The following is a 24565-nucleotide window of genomic DNA, read 5'->3' on the forward strand; positions in this document are numbered from 1 at the left end:
GCTTAGTCAGGACTATCCTGATTCACTTCCTATCCAGCTGAGCAACTCTTCTTCCAAGTTGAGCCTCTGAAAACTCTCCATAATAAGAATGGCTGAAGATCTGCAGCAAGCAGTCTCAACTCGAGCTCAGCATTGATTCCATTGTGATAATAGAAGCAAATTGTAATTCCTCATATGAAGGCCAATACCTTCTAGAATTGTCCTCTACTGAGTATCTGTAAATATTGTTAAGATTTAATTTGGTATACTTAACAGAGCTTTCTGATACTCAGTTCTGTCCTATTGAGAAGTATATTGGGAGAGAAAATAGCATTTAATTCCCCAATAAGGAGCTATTTGCATTAGGGGAAATATTAGCAAATAATTTACTTTTTCCGTGTAACTTTTTATTTTGATATCATTTCAAACTAAGAAAAATGTTGCAGGAAATAGTATAATGAAATCCACATATTCTTTCTTCAGTTTCACCAATTATTGTCACCCCTCTGCTTTGTCATTTTTTCTCTCTTTTTTTCCCCCTAAACTGCTTGAGATTAAGTTGCAAGCATCAAACCTATTACCCCTAAACATGTCAATGTATATTTCCTATCAAGGACAATGTCTCACATGATTACAATACAGTGATCAAAGTTAGGAAATTTAGTATTGATTCAATTAAAATCCACATCCATTTTCAAATTTTTCAAATTCACCATAAAGAGCTTTGTTATGGCAGTTGACTGTCATAATAAATTTCAATTGACTGCCATAACAAGATTCTTTGTGGTTAATTTCCTTTATGCATCCACCTCCTGCCCCCACTCCAATCCAGGATCCAATTCAGCACCCCATATTACATATGATTGTTATATCTCTTTGGTTTCACAACAATTAATTCACAACAATTTCTCAGATTTTCTTTGTCTTTCACTAAACAAATAATGTGAGTGCATTGTTCCCACGTTTATGGACTGTAGCTTTGGTAGATAAGGAGAAAAATGGACTTTCCAGCTGGACACCAAGTCAGGTGCATTATCTGTGGCTTCTCTTCCCATCAGGTCTCTGTGACCACCCTCATTAACTTAAAGGAATTGAAGTCCTTCCGGACTCTACGAGCACTGAGGCCTCTTCGCGCGCTGTCCCAGTTTGAAGGAATGAAGGTACATTCTGCAGAAGAATGTGTAGAAGTTCAGTTAACAGGGAAAGGTGGAAAGACCAACAGTTCTTTTTGGGCTGAGATTTCCTTAAATTGCCAAGCTTTTCCTGGGTTACTTCCCAGCCTGCCCAGTGCTTAGAATTTGAGAGGCAGAGAAAAGCCTAAGATACCCTTTCTACCCCAAAAGCTTCTGTCACAGCCAAAATGAGCTCTAGCTTCCCCTCAGAATCCTGGGGTAGGTGTCCATAAGTCTCTAACACTCATCACCAGGGCACTTCTCAAGGTATCCTCAGTGGCAACAGAGAGGACCCATTATGTAGGGAGCTGAGAGCAGGGCTTGTCATGGGGATGGGGCACATGTATGTGGAGATTAAAGACAGAGTTCCAAGAGATCAAGCCCTGCACATCAGGCCCATGCTGAGAAGTCGAAGAGCCTGGTGCATCCTACCCATCTGTTATGGTTTTCTTTGCTTTTGTTTCCATAAGGTGGTGGTCAATGCTCTCATAGGTGCCATACCTGCCATTCTGAATGTTTTGCTTGTCTGCCTCATTTTCTGGCTCATATTTTGTATTCTGGGAGTACACTTCTTTTCTGGAAAATTTGGGAAATGCATTAATGGAACAGACTCAGTTATAAATTATACCATCATTACAAATAAAAGTCAATGTGAAAGTGGCAATTTCTCTTGGATCAACCAGAAAGTCAACTTTGACAATGTGGGAAATGCTTACCTCGCTCTGCTGCAAGTGGTAAGTACAGTCAGTATGTTTTTCACTCTGAGGAGAAAAAACTTCAGAGAATCATGAATTGTTTCTCAGCTAATAAAAATGCAGTGACTCCATTGTGATAATAGAAGCAAATCCTAATTCCTTATATGAAAGCCAATGCCTTCTGGAATTGTCCTGTACTGAGCATCTGCAACTTCATTGACTGCTGAGCCTCAGCTTCCTAGTGATGTCCCTTTAAGGATCTGTGCATCTCACCTTGTCCTGTGTGGCACCTTGCTGGCTCTCCACATCTCCAGGCAGAGAGGAGTGGAGCCTCGGTGTAGGTCATGACACTTTGAACAGTTCCCTGTTTAAAGCACAGTTGCCAGGTCTTGAACAGGCAGTGCAAATAAATATGGCATCGGAAAAGAACCCTTAGCCAGTCTCTTTTCAGCTGTTGGGCCACAGCTTCAGCTTCTCTGGTAACTTTTAAGGTGGAAAATTCTTGTTTTTAAACTTTGTATCTTGTACAAATGAAGAAGAAAAAAATCCAAGACACACATCCTTGAGTTCCCTTCTACTGTTCTTTTAATTGAGCATCCTGTCCTAGAAGGTTGGGGTATCATCTTATATATTCAGCCCACTGGGCCTCACCTGCTTTTCCATGCCATGTATCTGTTGATGGCAAGTCTACATTTGTATTATTCATGTTTTTCTGCTTTTGTTGCAGGCAACATTTAAGGGCTGGATGGATATTATATATGCAGCTGTTGATTCCAGAGAGGTGAGTCAGTGTTCTACCATGTTCTGCAGTGTTAGGGTCAAGTCAGAGATATCATGACTACATGGACAGTCCAGAACTGGCATCATAGTTCCAGCAGCCACAGTTCTCTGCCTTGTTTTCTTTGGAACAAAACACTATGAGATACCACTGCCTAATACAAAGGATTCTTATGCATCCTCTAGTGAGTATCTGATACCCCAGTATTCTCTAAAGTCCAGTCTTCTTTCTCCATGGTGGCCAAGGAAAGACCACTCATACAGGAGATGGAGCCAGAAGTGGCAGAATCACAGGATGCCTTGATTTTCTTCTTACCTCTTCTCCAAATGGTTGGATAGGCAGAAACCAAATTTCAAAGAGTATCTGTTTTAGATTGTGGGAAACCTTAAGACTGCACTAAATTTGCAAGGGAGATCCTCGCATGGCTCCAGACTCCCTAGTGATGGCCAACTGTTGAATTTTAGAGTTTCTAGTGATGGCCAGCTGTTGAATTTTAGTTAAAGAAAACATAATCACGGATTCCCAAAGTTGGAAGTGTACTCAGTAATCTAGCCTAATTTCTATTTTCCAGCTTGGAAAGTTGAGGGATAAAAAGAAAGAGTTTCCCAAAGCCATAGAGTGAGCAGATGGTTGGCTCAAGAATGGAGTCAATGGCAGAAATTGTTGTTTTCTATTATAGCACATGTGTGTGTTTTGACCTATTTGTGAGTCTGCAGAGTTGATGCCTAACACCTAAAAAGTATTCAATACCTGTGAGCTGGTACAGACTGAGTATCCCTTATCTGAAATGCTTGGGACCAGAAGTGTTTCGGATTTTGGAGTTTGTAAGATTTGGGGGTATTTGCATAATACTTACAGTTGAGCATCCCTGATCTGAAAATACAAAACGCCACAGTGAACATTTTCTTTAAGCATGACCTTTACATGTTATGTCAGCACTCAAAAAGTTTCAGATTTTGGAGCACTTGAGACTTCGGATTTTCAGATTAGAGATGTTCAACCTGTAGTAGCAGTAGAGGTGGTTTGAGTAGTGTTATAGCAGCACCGAGGGATGAGAATTAATCTTTATGGCCATTCCAGTTGTCATTATAAATTCACAGATTGTCATTATAAGTTAATATACAGATGATGTATAACAAGAAATCTGAGTTTGCTTACTTCTGGGTGTGTTAATAAAATCAACTTTCTGGAAAGGCAAAGCTAACAGGAGATACTTAACTGTTTGTAACAATTATAGTTTACATTGTAATACTTATGTATACAATGTAATTTTATAATTATATATACAACATAATTTTATAATTACAATTTATAGCAAAGGAAATATTTTAAAAGTACTAATGTACTCATTTCTTTTGTCTTTTTGAGTACATGACCTTCACTCTAGTTTGGCTTTGACATCCATCTGCACGGAGGTGGACATGGGGAGTAGGGAGGAAAGGTTTTGCAGATGTGTAGCAGACAAGGTGTGTGGTTTGCAGATACTCCCAGAGTGAGTGACAGGTGGGTGGAAGTGTGTGGAGGGGTGCCTGTTTTGATGCCGGTCCTGATATGTACTGGTTGTTGTATGCTGGCTTCTAGCTTGATGACTCTTGTCTATGTAGTCACCCAGCACCCTGCTGGCCTCAAATATTGAAGTTGTGGTTGTTGATGATGTGGGCATTCTCCCCATCATCTCCTCCTGGCCTTAAATACTGGTTCTCTGCCATATCCTCCACATGGTCCCTGGCAGTCTACTCCCATCCCTTGCTACAAGGCCCAACATGACAGGCCCATGGCTATCAACTCCACGTCCAAGCCACATGAGAACTGAGAGGTTCAAGAGTCTTCTCTCTGTTCAGTTATGTTACTCAAATCTCTTAAGTCAGCCTGCCTGCCTAATATATCTCAGGCCTTCCCAGTAGTAATTCCTTCCAGAAAATGCAGAAGTAAAGCAAGAATAACTCTCTTTGCCTTCCATGTTTCCCTCAATTTACCGCATTCCAACCCCCCTTTCCAGACCCAAAGAGGGATAATCAGGACACACATCTTGTAGCTCTGATTTTCTGTGTCTGTTTATTTTTCCTACATTTCCTATGGACAAATTGGGTGAGCTTTGATAATTTCATCTTCTTGTGTAAATATCCCTCCAATAGAACTCTCCACCTTCAAACCTTTGATCTAACAAAGACAGACATGAAGAAGTACAGACATTCCTATATCTCAAAGCAGTAACCTAACATGCAAGACTATTAGCCCACTTGGCAATTTTATTTTAAATGTCCAATGCTGAATATTCTTTCCATTACATTGTTTTTGTACTAATGTCTACTTTTTGTTCAAATAAATGGATGCCTCAAGCAAACCTGGACTAAGGTCAGGTAGTTTTCGTAGCAAAAGAGAGAAATATTTTCAAATAATTACCTTCATTACACTAGTCTACATTGTGAGTGTTGAATAACAAATACCATAAATGCATTCAACATTAGTCAGAGCTATCAGCACTTATATCTTTGATGTGATAGAGGGAAAAAAAGTGAAATCTTTTTGCCACCTGCCTAAAAGTGCTTGAAGCCAATAACAATGCAAAGGACTTGGATGAAAGGGCTCTCAGATGATTTGGGTTGTACCTTGGACTAGGAGAGCTTGGTTGGAGTCAGTCTGTGTCCATTTTAGAGCTCGATCATTCATTCATTCATTTAGATATTTATTCCAAGTGTATCAAAAATGTACATATCAGAAGGTATGCTAGGCACTAGGAAGTTAAGAGTGAAAGGACATAACCACATATTAAGTAAAGCAGTGGGCTCTGTATGGGGGTCATAGTAGTTCAAGAACACTTAGTAGTTTAGTCACCTCTGCCCGAGGTGAACGTGCCCCTCCTCTGGTGGCCTCACCTCCAGTCAGTTTCCCTCCAATTACATACCCATATGGACATTCCATATGGATGCCTTTTTAAAAAGACAAATGAGATCATACCACTCCTCTCCCTTATAATCCCTCAATGATTCTCCTTTGCTTAGAATAAAAAGCCTGATTTTCCATCACCCCAGGTCCCCACCACATGCCATCACTCAAGCTGAGCTAGGAAAACTGAAAGACAGGGTCCCAACAGGGGCCATGGCTGTTAGGAAGAGGCTATGTAGTCAATGTTGCTGCTAAGAAACAACTTGGCCTTCTAGACAAGGTAGTTAGAATGCTTATATTTTTCTCCAGTAATTGTTTTTTTCTCTTATTAAAAAAAATTTCTAACAGAAAGAACAACAGCCAGAGTTTGAGAGCAATTCACTCGGTTACATTTACTTCGTAGTCTTTATCATCTTTGGCTCATTCTTCACTCTGAATCTCTTCATTGGTGTTATTATTGACAACTTCAACCAACAGCAGAAAAAGATAAGTATCTGGGTTGTCTTGATTTGGTAATTTTATCTCTGTCCTCTAAATGCATTAATAAAACATAATTCTGGCCTAGAATATTATACAAAGTAGCCTTTACAATCTGCACAATAACAACGAGGGAGCCTCCCATGTCTGCCTGGAGATGATCCTCAAAGATGAGCCTGAAAGAAGACTGAAAACATCTGGGTTTAATTAAGTCATTACTTTTATTCTCTTTTACCTTCTTAATCAGTGGACATTGCTACTATTGAGATGAAACCCATTAATAACTGAACCCTAATAGAACAACAACCGCCAGGATTAGTATTTATTAAATATGACACTAGGGTCATATTTTAATAACCTTTCCAATACACTTTATTATCCACTATAAAAATAATATACTCTCCTTTTTCAGCCAGTGTGTTCTGGCCCCCAGCACCCAAGCCTCAGCAGATCTATCCACCCTACTTGGAAAGAAGATGATTGGGGAAGAGGCAGGGCTAAGGAGGTTTTCTTCCCCATGCGCTATAATAAACACATATTTATTTTGCTGATTCTAAAATCCACAGGAGCTTTGTAGTGAATGTGGAAAATTAAGGAAGATAAAAAGAAAATTTAAATCACCCAAAGGTGGCCACCAAATGATAACCACTTTCGACAATGCCTCTTATGATTTTGGTATAATCCATTCCAGTCACTTTGTATTACTTTTACACAGTTAGGATTACCTTATATTTTTAATTTTGTAGTTTTTACCTCATTAGTTATAAGCTTATGTCAAAAAATTATCTTTGCTATAAGAATTCTGAGAGCCCCTGGCAGGGCGTGGTGGCTCATGCCTGTAATCCCAGCACTTTGGGAGGCCGAGGCGGGGAGATCACTTGAGGTCAGGAGTTTGAGACCAGCCTGGCCAACCTGGTGAAACCAAGTTTCTACTAAAAATACAAAAAAATTAACCAGCTGTGGTGGTACACACCTGTAATCCCAGCTACTTGGGAGGCTGAAGCAGGAGAATTGCTTGAACCCGGGAGGCGGAGGTTACAGTAAGCCGAGATCGCTCCACTGCATTCCAGCCTGGGCAACAGAGCGAGACTCCATCTCAAAAAAGAAAAAAAAGAAAAAAAAAAAAGAATTCTCAGGGCTGAATTACATTGCATATTATGGATAGACCATAATTTATCCTGATCATTCCCCTCTGGACATTTATAGGTTGTTTTTAAATTTCTTGCTCTTCTACAACAATTATGATCATTTTTAAAATTCTGTGTATCTTTTGATTATTTCTTCAGCATAAATTCCTAAAATTAGAATATTAAAAGCATTGAAGACATATTGTCAAAATACCTTCCAGAAATGCTGTGCTAGGTACCCTTATTCTGCAGAATATGAAAATGCATGGTTACTGAGATATCATTCTAATTGTTATACTTTTATTATCTTTTTTAGACTGATGGGGAAAAGTGTTATCTCATTGTTTTATATTTATTTATTTGATCATTAGTGAGGTTACACACTTTTTCACAGGTTGATGGCCACAAGTATTTCTCCTTTAGGAGTTTTTTATTTATATCATTTGTCTAAAGTCTGAGATTGCCATCTTTTTTGTATGCATTTTTATATAATAAGTCCAATTTGTGACATGCATCTTATATTTTTGTAATAACATATTTAACTTATAGACATTAGTATTTTTCAGAGTCAAACTCCCAATCTTGTTGTTTTGGGCTTTTTTTTTAATTGTACTTATGAACTAAAGGCATTTCTCAATCCCCAAATCAAGTAACTAAATATTCTCCTTTGGTTTTCCTAATTGTTTTATGGCTTTCTTTTATCTTTCCTCTGGACTCTCATAATTCAGCAAAATGTACCTTGATACCAATTAGCCTTCTTAGCATCTGCTGGGAAAGTTGTCCCCTGTTGTTACACAAACTGTATTGCTTCTGCTGCTCAGGAGTGTGTGATGTAGCATCCTCTCTGTAATATGCATCTTGATTGCTATCAATACCTGCAATTTGGATGTCAGCCTTTGTGATTTTAGATTTAAGCTTACATTAGAAATCATTGTTTTGACCAATCCACTATATACTTTTGTTTTGTCTTGTTTTACTTTTTATTACAGAAAATCTCAAACATGCACAAGAGTGTACTAGAATTAACCTAAAATACCCATCACCCAGCACAACATTTATTGACTTAAGAATGTGCTTGTTCTAAGCCATATATGCCCTTACTCAACTCTGCCACCAGATTTTTTTTATGGAGCAAACCACAGACATCACATCATTTGATTCATAAATATTTTAGAACATATCTCTTTTTAAACATAACCACAATTCCATTAGCACATCAAAAAATTTAATGTGAGTTCTTTAAATTCATCAAATACCCAGTCTATTTTCAAATTGGTCTGAGCCTTTAATTTAAAAGAAAAATGTTTATTTATTAATTCTGTGTTTCATTTGTTTATTTGTTTCTGTTGAAGCTTTTTGTTTGTTTGTTTTCAAATCAGGATTCAAATACATAAGGTCTTTCCATTTGACAACTTTCTTGTTCTCTGAAATGCCACGATGTTCCAAGTTTAGGTTGTACCCTTCCTGCCCTAGATCTGTAATCAGCCATTTCTCTAAAAACTGTTTCTTTGTGGGAAACGGTTTCCAAGACCACAATCTAGAATGCTCATTGTCGTTGTTTCCAAGCCTTTCAAGTGGACAGAGTTGCTTAAAATTCAGGACTACAAGGAAATATATAAGTGGAAATTTGCATACTGATAACTCAAATTCAGGACTACAAAGTTTTCACTTAACATCTATATCTCCCCTTTTCCACACTGAGAAACCTTACTCTCAAAGGCAAAGATGACAGAATTTAAAATTTCCACAATTACTCATTTTCTTTATCTCACAACACACATACATGCACTACAGTCTCAAAATACTGGTATTAATACTATTATGACATATATGATTACTAAAAGACTAATTTCTTCCCAGCAACCCAGAACAACTTGATTAATTTTTAGGTTGACTTCTAGGGCTACATATTTTTATCTGTGCTGGTGGAGTAAAGTCAAACCCCAAACCCTCATCAAAGTAAGCCTGGAGTCACAAATGATCAGGGAAGACTGGCTTTTTACTCATAGTCTGGATTGAGACAATTTTCTGGTTGTCTTCCATTGCCAACAGACAGATTCGGGTTTTTTTCTTTACCCTTCTGTTGGCCGCCTTTGGATAGTCCCATATTCTTGCAAAGACGTCTGTTCCTCTCCTGTCTTTGCATAGGCCTTATTTCCCATTACCCCCTTACATTTACTAAAAACTGAGATTCTAGTTTACAGAGATTAGTAATGTTCTAAGACCAGCCATGGCTTTGGGCTAATTTACTAGTCTATCTTTTTGATCTCTCTATTTTCAGACCCCCAATTTTTTTCTTACTTTTATGCAAGTTCAGCTTTACATTTTAAAAGAATTCTGTTCTAGTTTATCTAGCCTTTCTAAATATTTTGCCCCCAAATTTCCAGATATGAGAATCCTAGTTCATTTTTCTATTCTTTCTTGCTCAGTAGTGAAAATAGTTAGAACTTTTTTTTTCCCCTGAGAGTGGCTCTGAACAGATTTTATGCAGCTTTGTTAGTAGTGTTATGTGTATTCATTATTTGAGAGAAATTCAATTGCCCTTTATGAGATGTTTGTCTAAATTTTTGTACTAATTTCTATTTTTGTTGCATCATGGTTTGATTTATGCAAGCTGAAATATATCAAATTTTTGTAAAGATTCTGTGTATATTTGCAAAGATTTGTAAACTTTCTGTTCTAAAAAGTGAAAAATAACTGATAAAGGTAACTTTATTTCTCCTGTACACCTTAACTTAAATCTTGTTTCTTTACAGCATTTCGCTATGGTCCAGCCTCTTAAGCTTACCATTGAAATTTTAAAAACTGTTAACAGTAATGTAATGTAACTTTAAAATTGTGTCAAAAACTTCAGAACTATATTCCAAAAAAAAACTGTTAAATGTAATTAGCTCTTATCTTCTCCATGTACTTAGGTGGCCAAGACATTTTTATGACAGAAGAACAGAAGAAATACTATAATGCAATGAAAAAATTAGGATCCAAAAAACCTCAAAAACCCATTCCACGGCCTCTGGTGAGAGCAATTGAATGACTGTAAATATGTAGAACAGTTGAGTTACTGTGAGGAACTCAAATTTCCGCAAAGCCATCCTTCTTTATTTTTAAAATTTGCAGACATTAAGGACGCAGCAGAAGTCAAGACATATTCAAACACTTAGGAAAATTAGATACTCAAATTCAAAAGTAAGAGCCTGGACAACAACTTAAATTTATTTTTTAGTGAGCCAGGCAATATGTGCTTAAGTAAATACTTATTGCAACCATGTTAACTTAGTGGTTTGTTTGAACTTAATTTTGACCAGTTTTATTTTATTTTATTTCAGTAGTTTTTGGGGAACAGGTGGTTTTTAGTTCCATGTGTAAGTTCTTTAGTGGTGATTTCTGAGATTTTGGTGCACCTGTCACCCAAGCAGTGTACACTGTACCCAGTGTGTAGTCTTGTATTCCTCACCCTCTTCCCACCCATCTCCTTGATTCTCCAAAGTCCATTATATCATTCTTATGCCTTTATGTCCTCACAGCTTAGGTCCTACTTATAAGTGAGAACATACAATACTTGATTTTCCATTCCTGAGTTACTTCACTTAGAATAAGGGTCTCCAACTCCATCCAGGTTGCTGCAAAGGCCATTATTTCATTCCTTTTTATGGCTGACTAGTATTCCATGGTGTAGATATATCACATTTTCTTTATCTGTTCTTTGGTTGGCAGGCATTTAGGTTGGTTTCACATTTTTGACATTGCGAATTGTGCTGCTACAAACATGTGGTATGTGTAAGTGTCTTTTTCATATAATAACTTCTTTTCCTTTGGGTAGGTACCTAGTAGTGAGATTGCTGAATCGAATAGTAGTTCTATTTTGGATCTTTAAGGAATTTCCATACTGGTTTTCATAGTGGTTATACTAGTTTACATTCCCACCAACAGTGTAAAAGTGTTCCCTTTTCACCACATCCATGCCAACATTTATTATTTTTTTGATTTTTAAATTATGATCATTCTTGCAGGAGTAAAGTGGCATCCCATTGTGGTTTTAATTTGCATTTCCCTGATAATTAGTGATGTTGAGCATTTTTTTTCTATGTTTCTTGGCCATTTGTAAATCTTCTTTTGAGAATTGTCTGATTATGTCCTTTGCCTACTTTTGGATAGAATTGTTTTTGTCTTGATGATTTGTTTGAGTTCCTTGTAGATCCTGAAAATTAGTCTTTTGTCAGATGCATAGTTTGTGAATATTTTCTCCCACTTGGTGAGTTGTCTCTTTACTCTGCTGATTATTTATTTTGCCGTGCAGAAGATTTTTAGTTTAATTAGGTCTCATTTATTTATTTTTGTTTTTGTTGCATTTGCATTTGGGTTCTCGGTCATGAATTCTTTGCGTAAGCCAACATCTGGAAGAGTTTTCTTGATGTTATATTCTATAATTTGTATGGTTTCAGGTCTTAGATTTAAGTCTGATCCATCTTGAGTTGATTTTTGTACCAGGTGAGAGATGAAGATCTAGCTTCATTCTTCTACATGCAAATTGCCAATTATCTCAACACAATTTGTGGGATAGGGTGCCCTTTCCCCAATTTATGTTTGTTTGCTTTGCCAAAGATCAATTGGCTGTAACTATTTGGCTTTTTTGGGGGGTTCTCTATTGTGTTCCATTGGTCTACATGCCTGTTTTTATACCAGTACCATGCTGTTTCAGTAACTATGGCCTTGTAGTATAGTTTAAAGTCAGGTAATGTGATGCCTCCAAATTTGTTCTTTTTGCTTAGTCTTGCTTTGGCTATGCAGGCTCTTTTTTGGTTCCATATGAATTTTAAGATTTTTTTTTTTCTAGTCCTGTGAAGGATGATGGTGGTATTTTGTTGGGAATTGCACTGAGTCTGTAGATTGCTTTTAACAGCATGGTCATTTTCACAATGTTAATTCTACCTATCCATGAGCAGGGGATGTGTATCCATTTGTTTGTGTCATTAATGATTTTTTTCAGCAGTGTTTTATAGTTTTTCCCTGTAGAGATCTTTCATCTCCTTGGTTGGGTATATTTTTAAGTATTTTATTTTTTTCTGCAGCTGTTGTAAAATAAATTGAATTCTTGATTTGTTTCTCAGCTTGGTTGTTGTTGGTGTATAGCAGTGCTACTGATTTATGTACATTGATTTTGTATCCTGAAACTTTACTGAATTCATTTATCAGATCTAGGAGCTTTTTGGATGAGTCTTTAGGGTTTTCTAAGTGTACAGTCATAGCCTTGGCAAATAGCAATAGTTTGACTTCCTCTTTTCCAATTTGAATGCTCTTTATTTCTTTCTCTTATCTGATTGCTCTGGCTAGGACTTCCGAGTGCTATGTTGAATAGAAGTGGTGAAAGTGGGCATCCTTATCTTGTCCCAGTTGTCATGGGGAATGCTTTCAACCATTACCTGTTCAGTATGATGTTGGCTGTGGGTTTGTCATAGATGGCTTTTACTACCTTGTGCTATGTTCCTTCTATGCCAATTTTGCTGAGGGTTTTATCATAAAGAGATGCTGAATTTTGTCAAATGCTTTTTCTGTGTCTGTTGAGATGATCATATAATTTTTGTTTTTAATTCTGTTTATGTGATGTATCACATTTATTGACTTGCATATGTTAAACCATCCCTGCATTCCTGGTATAAAACCCACTTGATCATGGTGGATTTTCTTTTTGATATGCTGTTGGATTTAGTTAGCTAGTATTTTTTGAGTATTTTTGCACCTATAGTCATCAGGAATATTGGTCTGCAGTTTTCTTTTTTGTTGTGTCCTTTCCTGGTTTTGGTATTAGGGTGAAACTGGCTTCATAGAATGATTTAGAGAGGATTCCCTCTTTCTCTATCTTTTAGTGTTAGTGTAACCACCCTTGCCCCCTGCCTAGTCAGAGCCAATTTATCAAGATGGGGGAATTGCAATGGACAAAGAGTAATTCACACAGAGCTTGCTGTGTGCAAGATGGGAGTTTTATTATTACTCAAATCAGTCTCCTGGAGCATTCAGGGATCAGAGGTTTTTAAAGATAATTTGGTGGGTAGGGGCTAGGGAAATGGGGAGTGCTAATTGGTCAGGTTTGATATGAAATCATAGGGGGTTGAAGTGAGGTTTTCTTGCTGTCTTCTGTTCCTGGGTGGAATGGCAGAACTGGTTGAGGCAGATTATGGGTCTGGGTGGTGTCAGCTGATCCATCCAGTGCAGGATCTGCAAAATATCTCAAGCACTGATCTTAGGTTTTACAATACTGATGTTATCCCCAGGAGCAATTTGAGGAGGTTCAGACTCTTGGAGCCCAGGGGCTGCATGACCCCTAAACCTTAATTTCTAATCTTGTAGCTAATTTGTTAGTCCTGCAAAGGCAGACTGGTCCCCAAGCAAGAGGAGGGGTCTTTTTGGGAAAGATCTATTATCAACTTTGTTTCAAAGTCAAGCCATGAACTGAATTCCTTCCCAAAGTTAGTTCAGCCTATGCCCAGGAATGAACAAGGACAGCTTAAAAGTTAGAAGCAGATGGAGTCCATTAGGTGTGATTTCTTTCACTATCATAATTTCCTCAGTTATAATTTTGCAAATGTGGTTCCATAAGTAGGACTGGTACCAATACTTCTTTAAATGTCTAATAGAATTCAGCTGTTAATCCATCTGGTCCTGGACTTTTTTTGGTTGGCAATTTTTTTATTACTGTTTCAATCTTGCTACTTTTTATTGGTCTGTTCAGAGTTTCTATTTCTTCCTGATTTAATCTAGGATGGTGGTATATTTCCAGGAATTTATCCATTTCCTCTGGATTTTCTAATTTGTGCATGTATGTGTTTGTAGTAGCCTTGAATGATCTTTTGTATTTCTGTGGTATCAGTTGTACTATCTCCTGTATCATTTTTAATTGAGCTTATTTTGATCTTCTCTCTTCTTTTCTTGGTTAATCTCACTAATGGTCTATCATTTTTATCTTTTCAAATAACCAGCTTTTTGTTTCATTTACCTTTTGTATTTTTTTTTTGGTTATACTTTCATTTATTTCTGCTTGATCTTTGTTATTTATTTTCTTCTGCTGGGTTTGGATTTGCCTTTGGTTTGTTTTTCTTTCTCTAATTCCTTGAGATCTGACCTTAGATTGTCTGTGAGTGCTGTTTCAGACATTATGATGTACACATTTAATGCTATAAACTTTCCTCTTAGCACCACTTTTGCTGTATCTCAGTGGTTTTCATAAGTTGTGTCACTGTTATCATTCAGTTCAAAGAATTTTTAAATTTCCATCTTGATTTCATTGTTAACCCAAAGATCATTCAAGAGGAGATTATTTAATTTCCGTGTATTTGTATAGTTTTGAAGGTTCCTTTTGGAGTTAATTTCCAGTTTTTTTCCACTGTGGTCTGAGAGGATACTTGATATGATTTCGATTTTCTTGAATTTATTATGACTTGTTTTGTGATCTATCATATGGTCTATCTCCATATGATATGGAGAATGCTCCATGTGCTGATGAATAGAATGTATATTCTGCAGTTGTTGGGTAGAATGTAAATATCTGTTAATTTCATTTGTTCTAGGGTATAGTTTAAGTCCATTGTTTCTTTGTTTAATTTCTGTCTTGATTATCTGTCTAGTGCTGTCAGTGGAATACTGAAGTCTCCCAGTATTATTGTGTTGCCTCATTACTTAGGTCTAATAGTGATTGTTTTATGAATTTGGGAGCTCCAGTGTTAGGTACACATATATTTAGGACTGTGATGTTTTCCTGTTGGACTAATCATTTTATCATTATATAATGTCCCTCTTTGTCTTTTTTAACTTTTGTTGCTTTAAAGTCTGTTTTGTCTGATATAAAAATAGCTACTCTTGCTCACTTTTCATTTCCATTTGCATAGAATATCTTTTTCCACCCTTTAGCTTAAGTTATATGAGTCCTTATGGGTTAGGTGAGTCTCTTGAAGACAGTAGATGCTTGGTTTGTATCCATTCTACAATTCTCTATCTTTTAAATGGAGGATTTAGGCCATTTACATTCTACATTAGTATTGAGATGTGAAGTACTATTCTATTCATCATGTTAGTTGTTGCCTAAATACTTTGTTGGGTTTTTAAAAATTATGTTGTTGTTTTATAGGCCCCTTGAGAATTATGCTTTAAGGAGGTTTTTTTTGTTTGTTTGTTTTGTTTTGTTTTGGTGTATTTCAAGGTTTTGTTTCATAATTTAGAACTCCTTTTTGCATTTCTTGTAGTGTTGGTTTGGTGGTGATGAATTCTCTCAGCATTTATTTGTCTGAAAAAGACTTTATCTCTCCCTCATTTATGAAGCTTAGTTTCACTGGACACAAAATTCTTGGCTGACAATTATATTGTTTTGGAGGCTAAAGATAGGACCCCAATTCCTTCCGGCTGGTAAGGTTTCTGCTGAGAAGTTAACTGTTAATCTGATAGGTTTTCCTTTATAGGTTATCTAATTCTTTTGTCTCACAGCTCTTAAGATGCTTTCCTTCATCTTGACTTTAGATAACTTGATGACTATGTGCCTAGGTGATAATCTTTTTGTGATGAACTTCCCAGAAGTTCTTTGAGCTTCTTATTTGGTTGTCTAGATTTCTAACAAGACCAGGAAAGTTTTCCTCAATTATTTCTTCAAATAAGTTTTATGAACTTTAGATTTCTTCATCAGGAAGACCAATTATTCTTAGGTTTAGCCATTTAACATAATCCCAGATTTATTGGAGGCTTCATTCATTTTTTAAACTTTTTTCTTTGTCTTTGTCTGATTGGCTTTTAATTCAAAAGCCTTGTCTTTGAGCTCTAAAGTTCTTCTACTTATCCTTGTCTATTGTTGAAACTTACCATGGCACTTTGCATTTCCCTAGGTGTTTCTTTCATTTCCAGAAGTTGTGAGTATTTTTTCTTTATGATATCTATTTCTCTGGAAAATTTTTTTATCCATATCTTGTATTGTTGTTTAAATTTCTTTAAGTGGGTTTTCACCTTTCTTTGGTATCTCCTTGGTTAGCTTAATAATAAATCTTCTGAATTCTTTATCTGGAAATTCAGAGATTTCTTCTTGGTTTGGATCCATTGCTGAGAAGCTAGTATGATCTTTTGGAAGTGTTATAGAACCTGTTTTGTCATATTACCAGAATTACTTTTCTTGTTCCTTTTCACTTGGGTAGACTATTACTTAAAAATTGTTCTTGGATTTATTTTTAATTGGACTGTGTGTTTTTTTTTAACTTAAAATATTTTCCCTCTTTAACATCAGGACAGTGTGTATTTTAGCCTAATTTGATTATTGGTGCTTGTAGGAGTAAAGACTCTGTATGAGATCCTTAGTTATAGAGAGTCATTGTGCACTGGCTTTCCCTGATGCTGGTTGTAGTAGTTATTGTCTTAGTGTGCTGGCAAGTTCACTGTCTCCTATGGAATTGGAATGGCAGGGATCTCTTGCAGCTTATCTGGTTCTCTCATGTTGTACATTTTTATTTATTTATTTATTTATTTAATTTTTTCCCAGTGTTTTATTTACTGACTTGATGATTCAGGCTTCAGGCCAATAGGGAAGGTATCCCTGAGTAGGCACTGGCTATGGCTAAGGCAGGTGGGTAAATGTAATACCCAACAGTGGGCTGAGGTCCCAGCCTTGATGAAGGTGGCTGGGAGACCTCTCAGTTAGATGCGCTGAGGTTTTATCAGGGTGAAGAGTAGAAGCTACCTCAGCTCCTCTGCCAGGTCAGCCAGAAAGCTATTCACCTCACAGTCTCACTCCTGTCCCAGTGTTTTGGCTGTTCAGATCAGACAGCCACCTCTTTTCATCTGTAGGAATGTTGATGTTCCAAGTAGGGAGGAACTGTGACTCTGCCTCTCACACAGCCTGAATCTAGGGTGTGCTCCTTCTCTGGGGCCGCACTCACCCTGGATTGTTCTAGACAGGCTGTCTATAGATGCCTCCATACTGTGTTACTGTGGGGGAAGCCCCAGCTGTGTCTGCAGTGGAGTGCCAGGGGAAAACAAGGACCTCTTCTCTAAGGCCCTTCACAATCACAGAGGATGCCTGCCCATTGGGCTAGAGGTGCAGACTTTCCCTACTGTGCCAGCACTGCAATTGTGTTTCTGCTGTGAGAAACTACACACCAGCAGAAAGATCTGTAACTCAAGTCCTGCTCTTCAGATTCTTTTGTCCCACAGAGTGATCCCCTGATGTGGTGCACTCCCCCTTCCCTAGGGATGGGGCTTCCTGAAAGCCAGACTGCAGTATTGTTATTGCTCTTCTGGGTGTAGCCACCTGGCAGGGCTACTAGGCTCTGGGGTGGTGCTGGGGAATGTTTGCAAAGAGTCCTGTGATGTGATCTGTTTTCAGGTTTCCCAGCTGTGGATACCAGCACCTGCTCTGGTGGAAGTGGCAGGAGAGTGAAGTAGACTCTGTGAGAGTCCTTGGCTGTAGATACATTTAGTATGCTGGCTTTCTCAAATGCTGGTTATGCTAGCAGTGAAGTTGTCACGTGGACAGACTCAGGACCTCTGGTTAGTCAGGATGTTGCAGGCAGTAGAATTAGCTGTTGTTTTCTCCTTCCTGGGATCAGGGCTATTCTGTCATGAATTGCAGTCATGTCCAGAGTTGGTTGACCTCCAGCCAGGAGGTGGTGCTTTCAAGAGAGCACCACCATGCTATTGGCAGTGGGATATACGTTTGCTCTAAGTTGGCCAGGGGGAGTATTCTGACTTTTCAGGTGATAGGCAGAGCCATAAAACTCCCAAGGGTTTATGTCTTTTGTGTTCAGCTACTAGGACAGGTAGAGAAAAACCATCAGGTGAGGGCAGGGTTAGGCAGGTCCAAGTGCAGACTCTCCTTGAGTGGGGCTTGCCATAACCACTGTGGGGGATGAGGAAGTGGTCCTCAGGCCAATGGGGTTATGTTCCAGAGGGGATTATGGCTACCTCTGCTGTGCAGTATATATCACCAGAGAAGTGAGGGATAGCCAGTAGTGAAAGGCCTCACCCAGCTCCCACACAGTTGGTAAGGCTGGTCTTGCTCCTGCAGTGCCGTACTAACTGCACCAAGTTTAGATCCAGGAAGCCTACTCAGGGATCTCAGACCTGCCCCAGGCCGTAAGCTTCCCTGCTGACAAAGCAAGCATGGCTTTCAGGTGACATCCCTCCCTGTCTGCCCACGATGTCAGCAGCTCCTGCACTCGTATCTGCAGCAACTCCTGTTAGCCCCCTGGATTCTGCTCAAGGAAGTTTGTGCCCAGTCGAAATTATCACAAAATCTAGTTGGAAGTTTCTTTCACCCTATGGCCCCTCCTTTTATTTGGCTGGCTGCCTTCTCAGAAGGCCCCTGTGAGATACAGTCAGGAATGGCATTCCAGGGCTCAAGCTGGAGACTGGGAGTGCCTTCAAGGTTCCTGTTGCTTTTTCTACTTTTGCACTTCATGCAGCTCCCTAAAGTCATTTCAGCTCTAGGTAAGGTTACATCCTTCTCTTGTGATCTGGATTTTCAGATTCCCCAGTGGGGATGTGTGTTTGGAGGCAGGATTTCCCCCCTCTCACTCACACTTTGGGAACTCACGGCTTTTCACCTGTCTTGTGCAGTCTGCAGTGGCATGTCACTTCTTTCAAAGGATCTGTGAATTCTTCTGGTTTTCCTGTTACGTTCCTGCGGTGGTTCTTGAAGCAAAAGTCCACAGTGTGAGTCTCCACACACTGTTCTGTCCGTCCAAGTGGGAGATGCACGTTAGCCCTGCCTCCTATCTGCCATCTTCCTGTTTTTGCTTTTTTCAATTTTGATGAGTTTAAAATGTACTTGTAATACTTTTTACCAGTTTTTATTAGTGTGAGGTTAAGGTCATGCATACTTACTTCCACTTTACAAGTATTTATGATAAACTTTGTATATCAGGGATTGACAGACTTTTCCTTAAAGGCCCAGATAGTAAATATTTTCGTCTTTGCTGGCTATATGTCTCTGTCATAGTACTCAACTCGGCCATTGTGGCACAGAAGCAGCCATAGACAATATAAAGCAAATGAACATGCCTGTATTCCAACACAACTTTATTTAGGGACATGGAAATTTGGATTTTATATAGTTATCATATGTCGCAAAACTTTATTCTTCTTTTGATTTTTTTTTTCACCAAACATTTAAAAATTTAAAACCCATTCTGAGCTCCTGGGCTGTACAATAACAGATAGGTCACTGGATTTGTCCTATAGGTCATGGTTTGCTGATCCCTGTGCTCTATGAATCCTGCTTTTTCAGGTACTATGGGGCAAGATAGAAGTAGCATCCAGGGCAGCTCTGTGCTTGCAGTCTAATTGAGGAGCTGAGATGTTGTATACATACTTTAGAGCATTGGATTATAAAGTAGTACAACAGGCACAACAGAGTTGGTAGCTCTTGACAAGTGAGTTTGAATGCTCCATAGCAGAGCAGGTCAGTGGAGGCTGAAAAGTCAGGGAAAGCAGGATGAAAGAGGGGCTTGCAATCAGAAGCATGCAGATAATTTGGAGATTTCCATTTGAACATGAGATCCCAAATGATGAATGCAGTCCACTTACTGCTATTCTCAGCACTCAAAATAGGGCCTGGCATAAAATGTGTTCTCAGTAATTACTTATTGAATAAAAAAATATGTTTTAAGGCACAACAGAGTCCATCACACTAAAATGAAGTATTTTTGATGCACTAAAAATGTCAATGAATGTCAGGGCCAAGGATTTAGAATTTATCTTTTATATAGTGAGAGATTTTTGACCACAGGGTTAATGATAAAATTATATTTGGGGAGGTTTAATCTGCCAGCGGTTTATGGGACTTCAGTTTACCTAAATTGAATCTAGCTTTTAAATACCAATCTCACTTTCTAGCACTAATTTCACTTTAAAATTCTTACTTGAACTTGAGCCAACAAGAAGAAAAAAGAGAATTTTTGTTTTGCATGCTGTACAACCACTGACTCATTACCAGTTGGTCTTGGGTTTGGCATTAACTAAAAGAGTCACAAGACACAATATGTTCTGACATATTTATCAGTTTATTTCAAGCAACACAGCACACAGTCCAACAGAGTTGCAACACATAGATGCACTGCACAGAGCATGCTAGGCTGCAAGAGATGAACTGAAAGCGGGTGCAGACAACATTAACATACGAAAGCTGTCACCTCCATTCCTTAACCATCTTTTATAGCATGCTTATCACATGGCTTATCTGGGAGTAGGTGCGAAGTCACAGTTCTCCCTGTGTAGCTACAACTCACCAATCAAGCCTTAAATGAATGATTCTGGTAATCAAATACAATCTCACCACTTAACACTGCACGTTTATCTTGACTTTTATATTCCAGAGTAGTGTCGCCTGAGAGAAATCCAACATCATATCACCAGAAGTCCCTGAGTCTGGGCTTAGACTTCAAATCAACAGTTAGCCATTGACCCACAACTTTATCTCCCCAGAGATTTTTTTTTCCATCTCTAAAATCCAAGTATTAGCTTTTGACCCTCAAAACAAATGAAGAGCAATTGCATAGGAGGAAAACATAGCTGTTTTAGCCTGAGCATTGATGCATTTCATTTCTAGTAATAGAACAAGGGGTTTGGAATCACTTCTGATTTCTCCTGAAGCATCTTCACAGGGTGGCTTCATTTCTTGGTTTAAAATTCATACTGAGGTATAGGAGTCACTCTACATTCTGAAGTGACATAGAATGCTTTTTGATCATCCAACACTTTAGGTAATCCAACACTTTAGGTAATTTATGCTCTTAATCTCCTCTATTTGTCTAGATGTTAGAGTTAACTATAAAACCAATACTCACCCTCCCTCATATTTCTTTTTGCCCTTCATTCCGCTTCCCTGGAGTGCACCCTTGAAAGTGTCTTTTCTACAGCTCCTTTCTGACTTCCCAAATTCATGCTTAAATAGGAAAGGCACTTGACTTTCTAGTGTCTTCTCCTGGCTCTTTGATAAAAGCCTTGGGGCTCCCAGCACATGGTTCGAAAGTCACAATTGAAATGTAGTGTCCTCCAGTGTTGTCCCTACCCTCCTTCCTCTCATTGCCCTTGCTCTCCCCGAGTGATATATAATTCACTCCCATGGTTTTAATTCATATCAGTATTAATGTCATCTGTATTCTAGCTTCTGTACCTGCACTCCAAACTCATACTTCTACCTGCCCATTGCCCTTGGATCCCCCACTGGCACCTCAACTCAACCTGCTCAGGTCAGATCTCATCATCTCCCTTTAATATTCCTCATCCTCTGTTCTCTGGCTGGTTAAATGGTTTTATCAACCAGAAACTATATTCTCAGTCTTAACTTTCTCAAAGCCCACTACATTTGAATTCTCTGAAGGTTCTTGCTTCCACCTCACATTAGCTCTTAAGCCTATATGCTTTTATCTTTATCTGCTGTCACCACCACAAGCCAACATCATCTTTGCCTGGATTACATAACAGATCCCTTGGGTGTCTAAAGATGTATTCTTAGGAGTATGTGAGTTCTCTAAAGATAATAGTGTATGCCACTTTGATTAGGTGATAATATAATATAAAACAATATGTACACAGATTGTAAAGCAACCAACGTATAGTCAAGAATGCTATAAAATTTCATTGTCTGAATTTGTATTTAGGAATAGTTTTCCACAAAGTGAAGAACAAAGTAGTGCTTCACAGCAGTTGTATTAAAGAAAATCATGGAATAATTGAGTAATTTCACTGCATATGGTAGACTTGGCATGCAAACTTGAGTTAGGACCTGTACCAGAACAATCAGCATATACTCACTTTTTGGGCAGTATGGCCATCTATATATAAACCACATGTAAATTCACCCACAGTTATAGTATTAATCATTTTTTTCTGTTTTCAGTTTTAGTAATTATTGGATTAGAATCTCATCTATTAGCTTTATCTTCAAGTGAACAAGAATTTTAAAATTGGCATTGAAGAATTATTTGAATACAGAATTTTGGTTAAGTTCTGATTATTGTGAATTGGCAAATGGAGCATTGAAGATACTAATTCCATTTTGTCCAACATACTTATGTGAGCAGGTATTCTCTGCACTAATATTGTTGAAGTAAGAATACAGAAAGAGATAAAATATAGAGATCAAGATTCATCTTTTTATTATTAAATCCAACATGCACTGTTTTATTTCAGCAAAGCACATCATCAATCACATCAAAGTTATGTTGTTACTAAGACTTTTTAATATTTTTTGTTTTAAAATGGAATTAAAGCTATAAGCCTAAGCGCTTAAAACCAGTTACTAATTACATTTGAATGAAAATATATAAGGCAACCCTGAGGATTTATAAGAATTTCTTGCCCTTTGAAAAGGATCTATGTATTTTTCAAGGAACTGCTTTAATTGTAAGGAAAAACAAATTCTGTTGTATTTATGTTCTTTTTATTGTATGTAATTTTATTCTTGCATTCAAAATGATTTATAATTTCTTTTTTTTCTCAGAACAAATGTCAAGGTCTTGTGTTCGATGTAGTCACAAGCCAGATCTTTGACATCGTCATCATAAGTCTCATTATCCTAAACATGATTAGCATGATGGCTGAATCATACAACCAACCCAAAGCCATGAAATCCACCCTTGACCATCTCAACTGGGTCTTTGTGGTCATCTTTACATTAGAATGTCTCATCAAAATCTTTGCTTTGAGGCAATACTACTTCACCAATGGCTGGAATTTATTTGACTGTGTGGTCGTGCTTCTTTCCATTGTTAGTAAGTAAAATCAGCAGTCAGAGGGACTTTAAGAACCAGAAGTAAGTTTGTAAATCTTATCATTTTTTGAAGTTTGTTCAAACTATCCACAAAGCAGAAAACTGGGCCAAGTGTAGTTTCTGAAAGAATAGACAGGGGTACTAATGCCATTCTCTACTGGGAAGTTGCTAGGAGATAGAGAGTAATTTCCACTCCCTTAACTCACTACACAACTGAAATAGAATTCAATAATTATGCAGCTAATGTATTCAATGGAAATAGACAAAATTAAAATGACTCAGAAGTTTTTGTTGTGGTAACCTGATTTATTCAGATAATTGAGTCAAAGTGCTACCTTTCCTGTGCAACTATAAGCCCTATGAGCATTTTTTAGTTTTAAGGATTTACTATCCATGTTTTTCCTTTGTTCAAAATCCACATGGATGCCTGATCACAATTATTGTGCCCCCTTTCAACCCCTATACAAGGCCCCATGGCCCACTCTAGATTGGGCTTCCAAGAGTATATCATTCAGACAATCAAAGCTTTTTTTCTATTCTATATCCCATGTTAACTTAAACCACAGTGTGAACTGTGCTTGTCTCAGATTCTTTGACCCCACTTACGAACCAGCCTCATTCTCTAATCAGTATATTTTTCCTAATCACAGGCAGGGTTAACTAAAAGGTTTATAAAAGAATACAAAAGAAAGAAGGTTATTGCCATACACCTTCTTATAAAACACACACATACACACATCAACTTTAAAATTAAATTCTTTATGGCTAAACCATAAGTGCTTACTCTGGGTTTTTGAAGTCTGGTTTTAATTAAACTGTTAACTTGACTTTTTATAATTATGTAAAACTGTCCAGGAGCCCTTCTCGTAGTTCAAAACGCAATGAAGACAAAGAAAACTGATTTTCCAAGGGAAAGCTTTTGTGCGATCTCAGAATGAATGCATCAAACAGATATATTGGATCAAGATATTTTGGTTCCTAATGCTACTGCAGCATTGCAGATGTTTCAGAGAACAACAACAAATATGCTACAGTTCATAGTGTGCTCTGGTTTCTAAGCCATGATGTTAATGTAGATAAAGCTTAGCAATAGATTCTTTCATGAGTTTACAGTCAAGTAGACCTTTAATTTTTATTAGTCAATTCCAATCACAAGTCTTGGTGAAATTGACAGCAGCAAAAAAAAAAAAAAAAAAAAAAAAAAGCTAGAAAATAGTGGTCGGATGTCTGGGGAGGCCCTCTAAGAACTCAAAGAGCCCTTCCTCTGATGAGAAAAGAGCAGCTCATTCATTCCACAGCTCCTTCCATGCAGTGCCAGGCATCATGCACTTTGTGGAAATGTTTCTGACTTTTGTCCTTTGAACAACTGCTAGGCAATTGCAGTTATACATGCTGTATGGCATTTGCCCCAGTGGATGAGAAAATCCACATATTAAGCCAAATAATACTCAGCGGTAGGATTAATCCATATATTAATCCTACTCACTAATGTGGACAGAGTTTTATATGCTTTTGCCAATATTTCTGCCATCCAACGCTTAGCCTCAATACTTTTCCAAGCTCTTTCCTAAGTTTTCGGAGAAACGCAAAATGAGTGTGAGTTGAAATGAATCTCTCTAGGAGTTAACAATCTAGTTGAGGTATTATGGCTTACTCATCTTAAAGTGCCAAAAAAAGATAGAGAAATTAATTGAACACCAAATCACATGGTG

The 24565-nt window shown here is 37.8% G+C and overlaps 1 protein-coding gene across 3 annotated transcripts in view; it reads left to right on the forward strand.

Moving 5' to 3' along the window:
• Positions 1-24565, forward strand: part of SCN11A (sodium voltage-gated channel alpha subunit 11) — a 199478-nt gene that overhangs the window by 171851 nt on the left and 3062 nt on the right. For 2 of the 3 annotated variants that reach the window (XM_054483478.2, XM_054483480.1), the window contains 6 exons: positions 1038-1139; positions 1622-1885; positions 2574-2627; positions 5859-5996; positions 10026-10130; positions 22584-22854. In XM_054483478.2, coding sequence (XP_054339453.1) covers positions 1038-1139; positions 1622-1885; positions 2574-2627; positions 5859-5996; positions 10026-10130; positions 22584-22854 — 934 coding nt within the window. Of the gene's footprint in view, positions 1-1037; positions 1140-1621; positions 1886-2573; positions 2628-5858; positions 6001-10025; positions 10131-22583; positions 22855-24565 lie in introns of all 3 variants that reach the window. The other variant, XM_054483479.2, reaches the window with a different exon arrangement.

This window comes from Pongo pygmaeus, chromosome 2 (genome assembly GCF_028885625.2).
Source record: "Pongo pygmaeus isolate AG05252 chromosome 2, NHGRI_mPonPyg2-v2.0_pri, whole genome shotgun sequence".
NCBI classification, from domain to species: domain Eukaryota; kingdom Metazoa; phylum Chordata; class Mammalia; order Primates; family Hominidae; genus Pongo; species Pongo pygmaeus.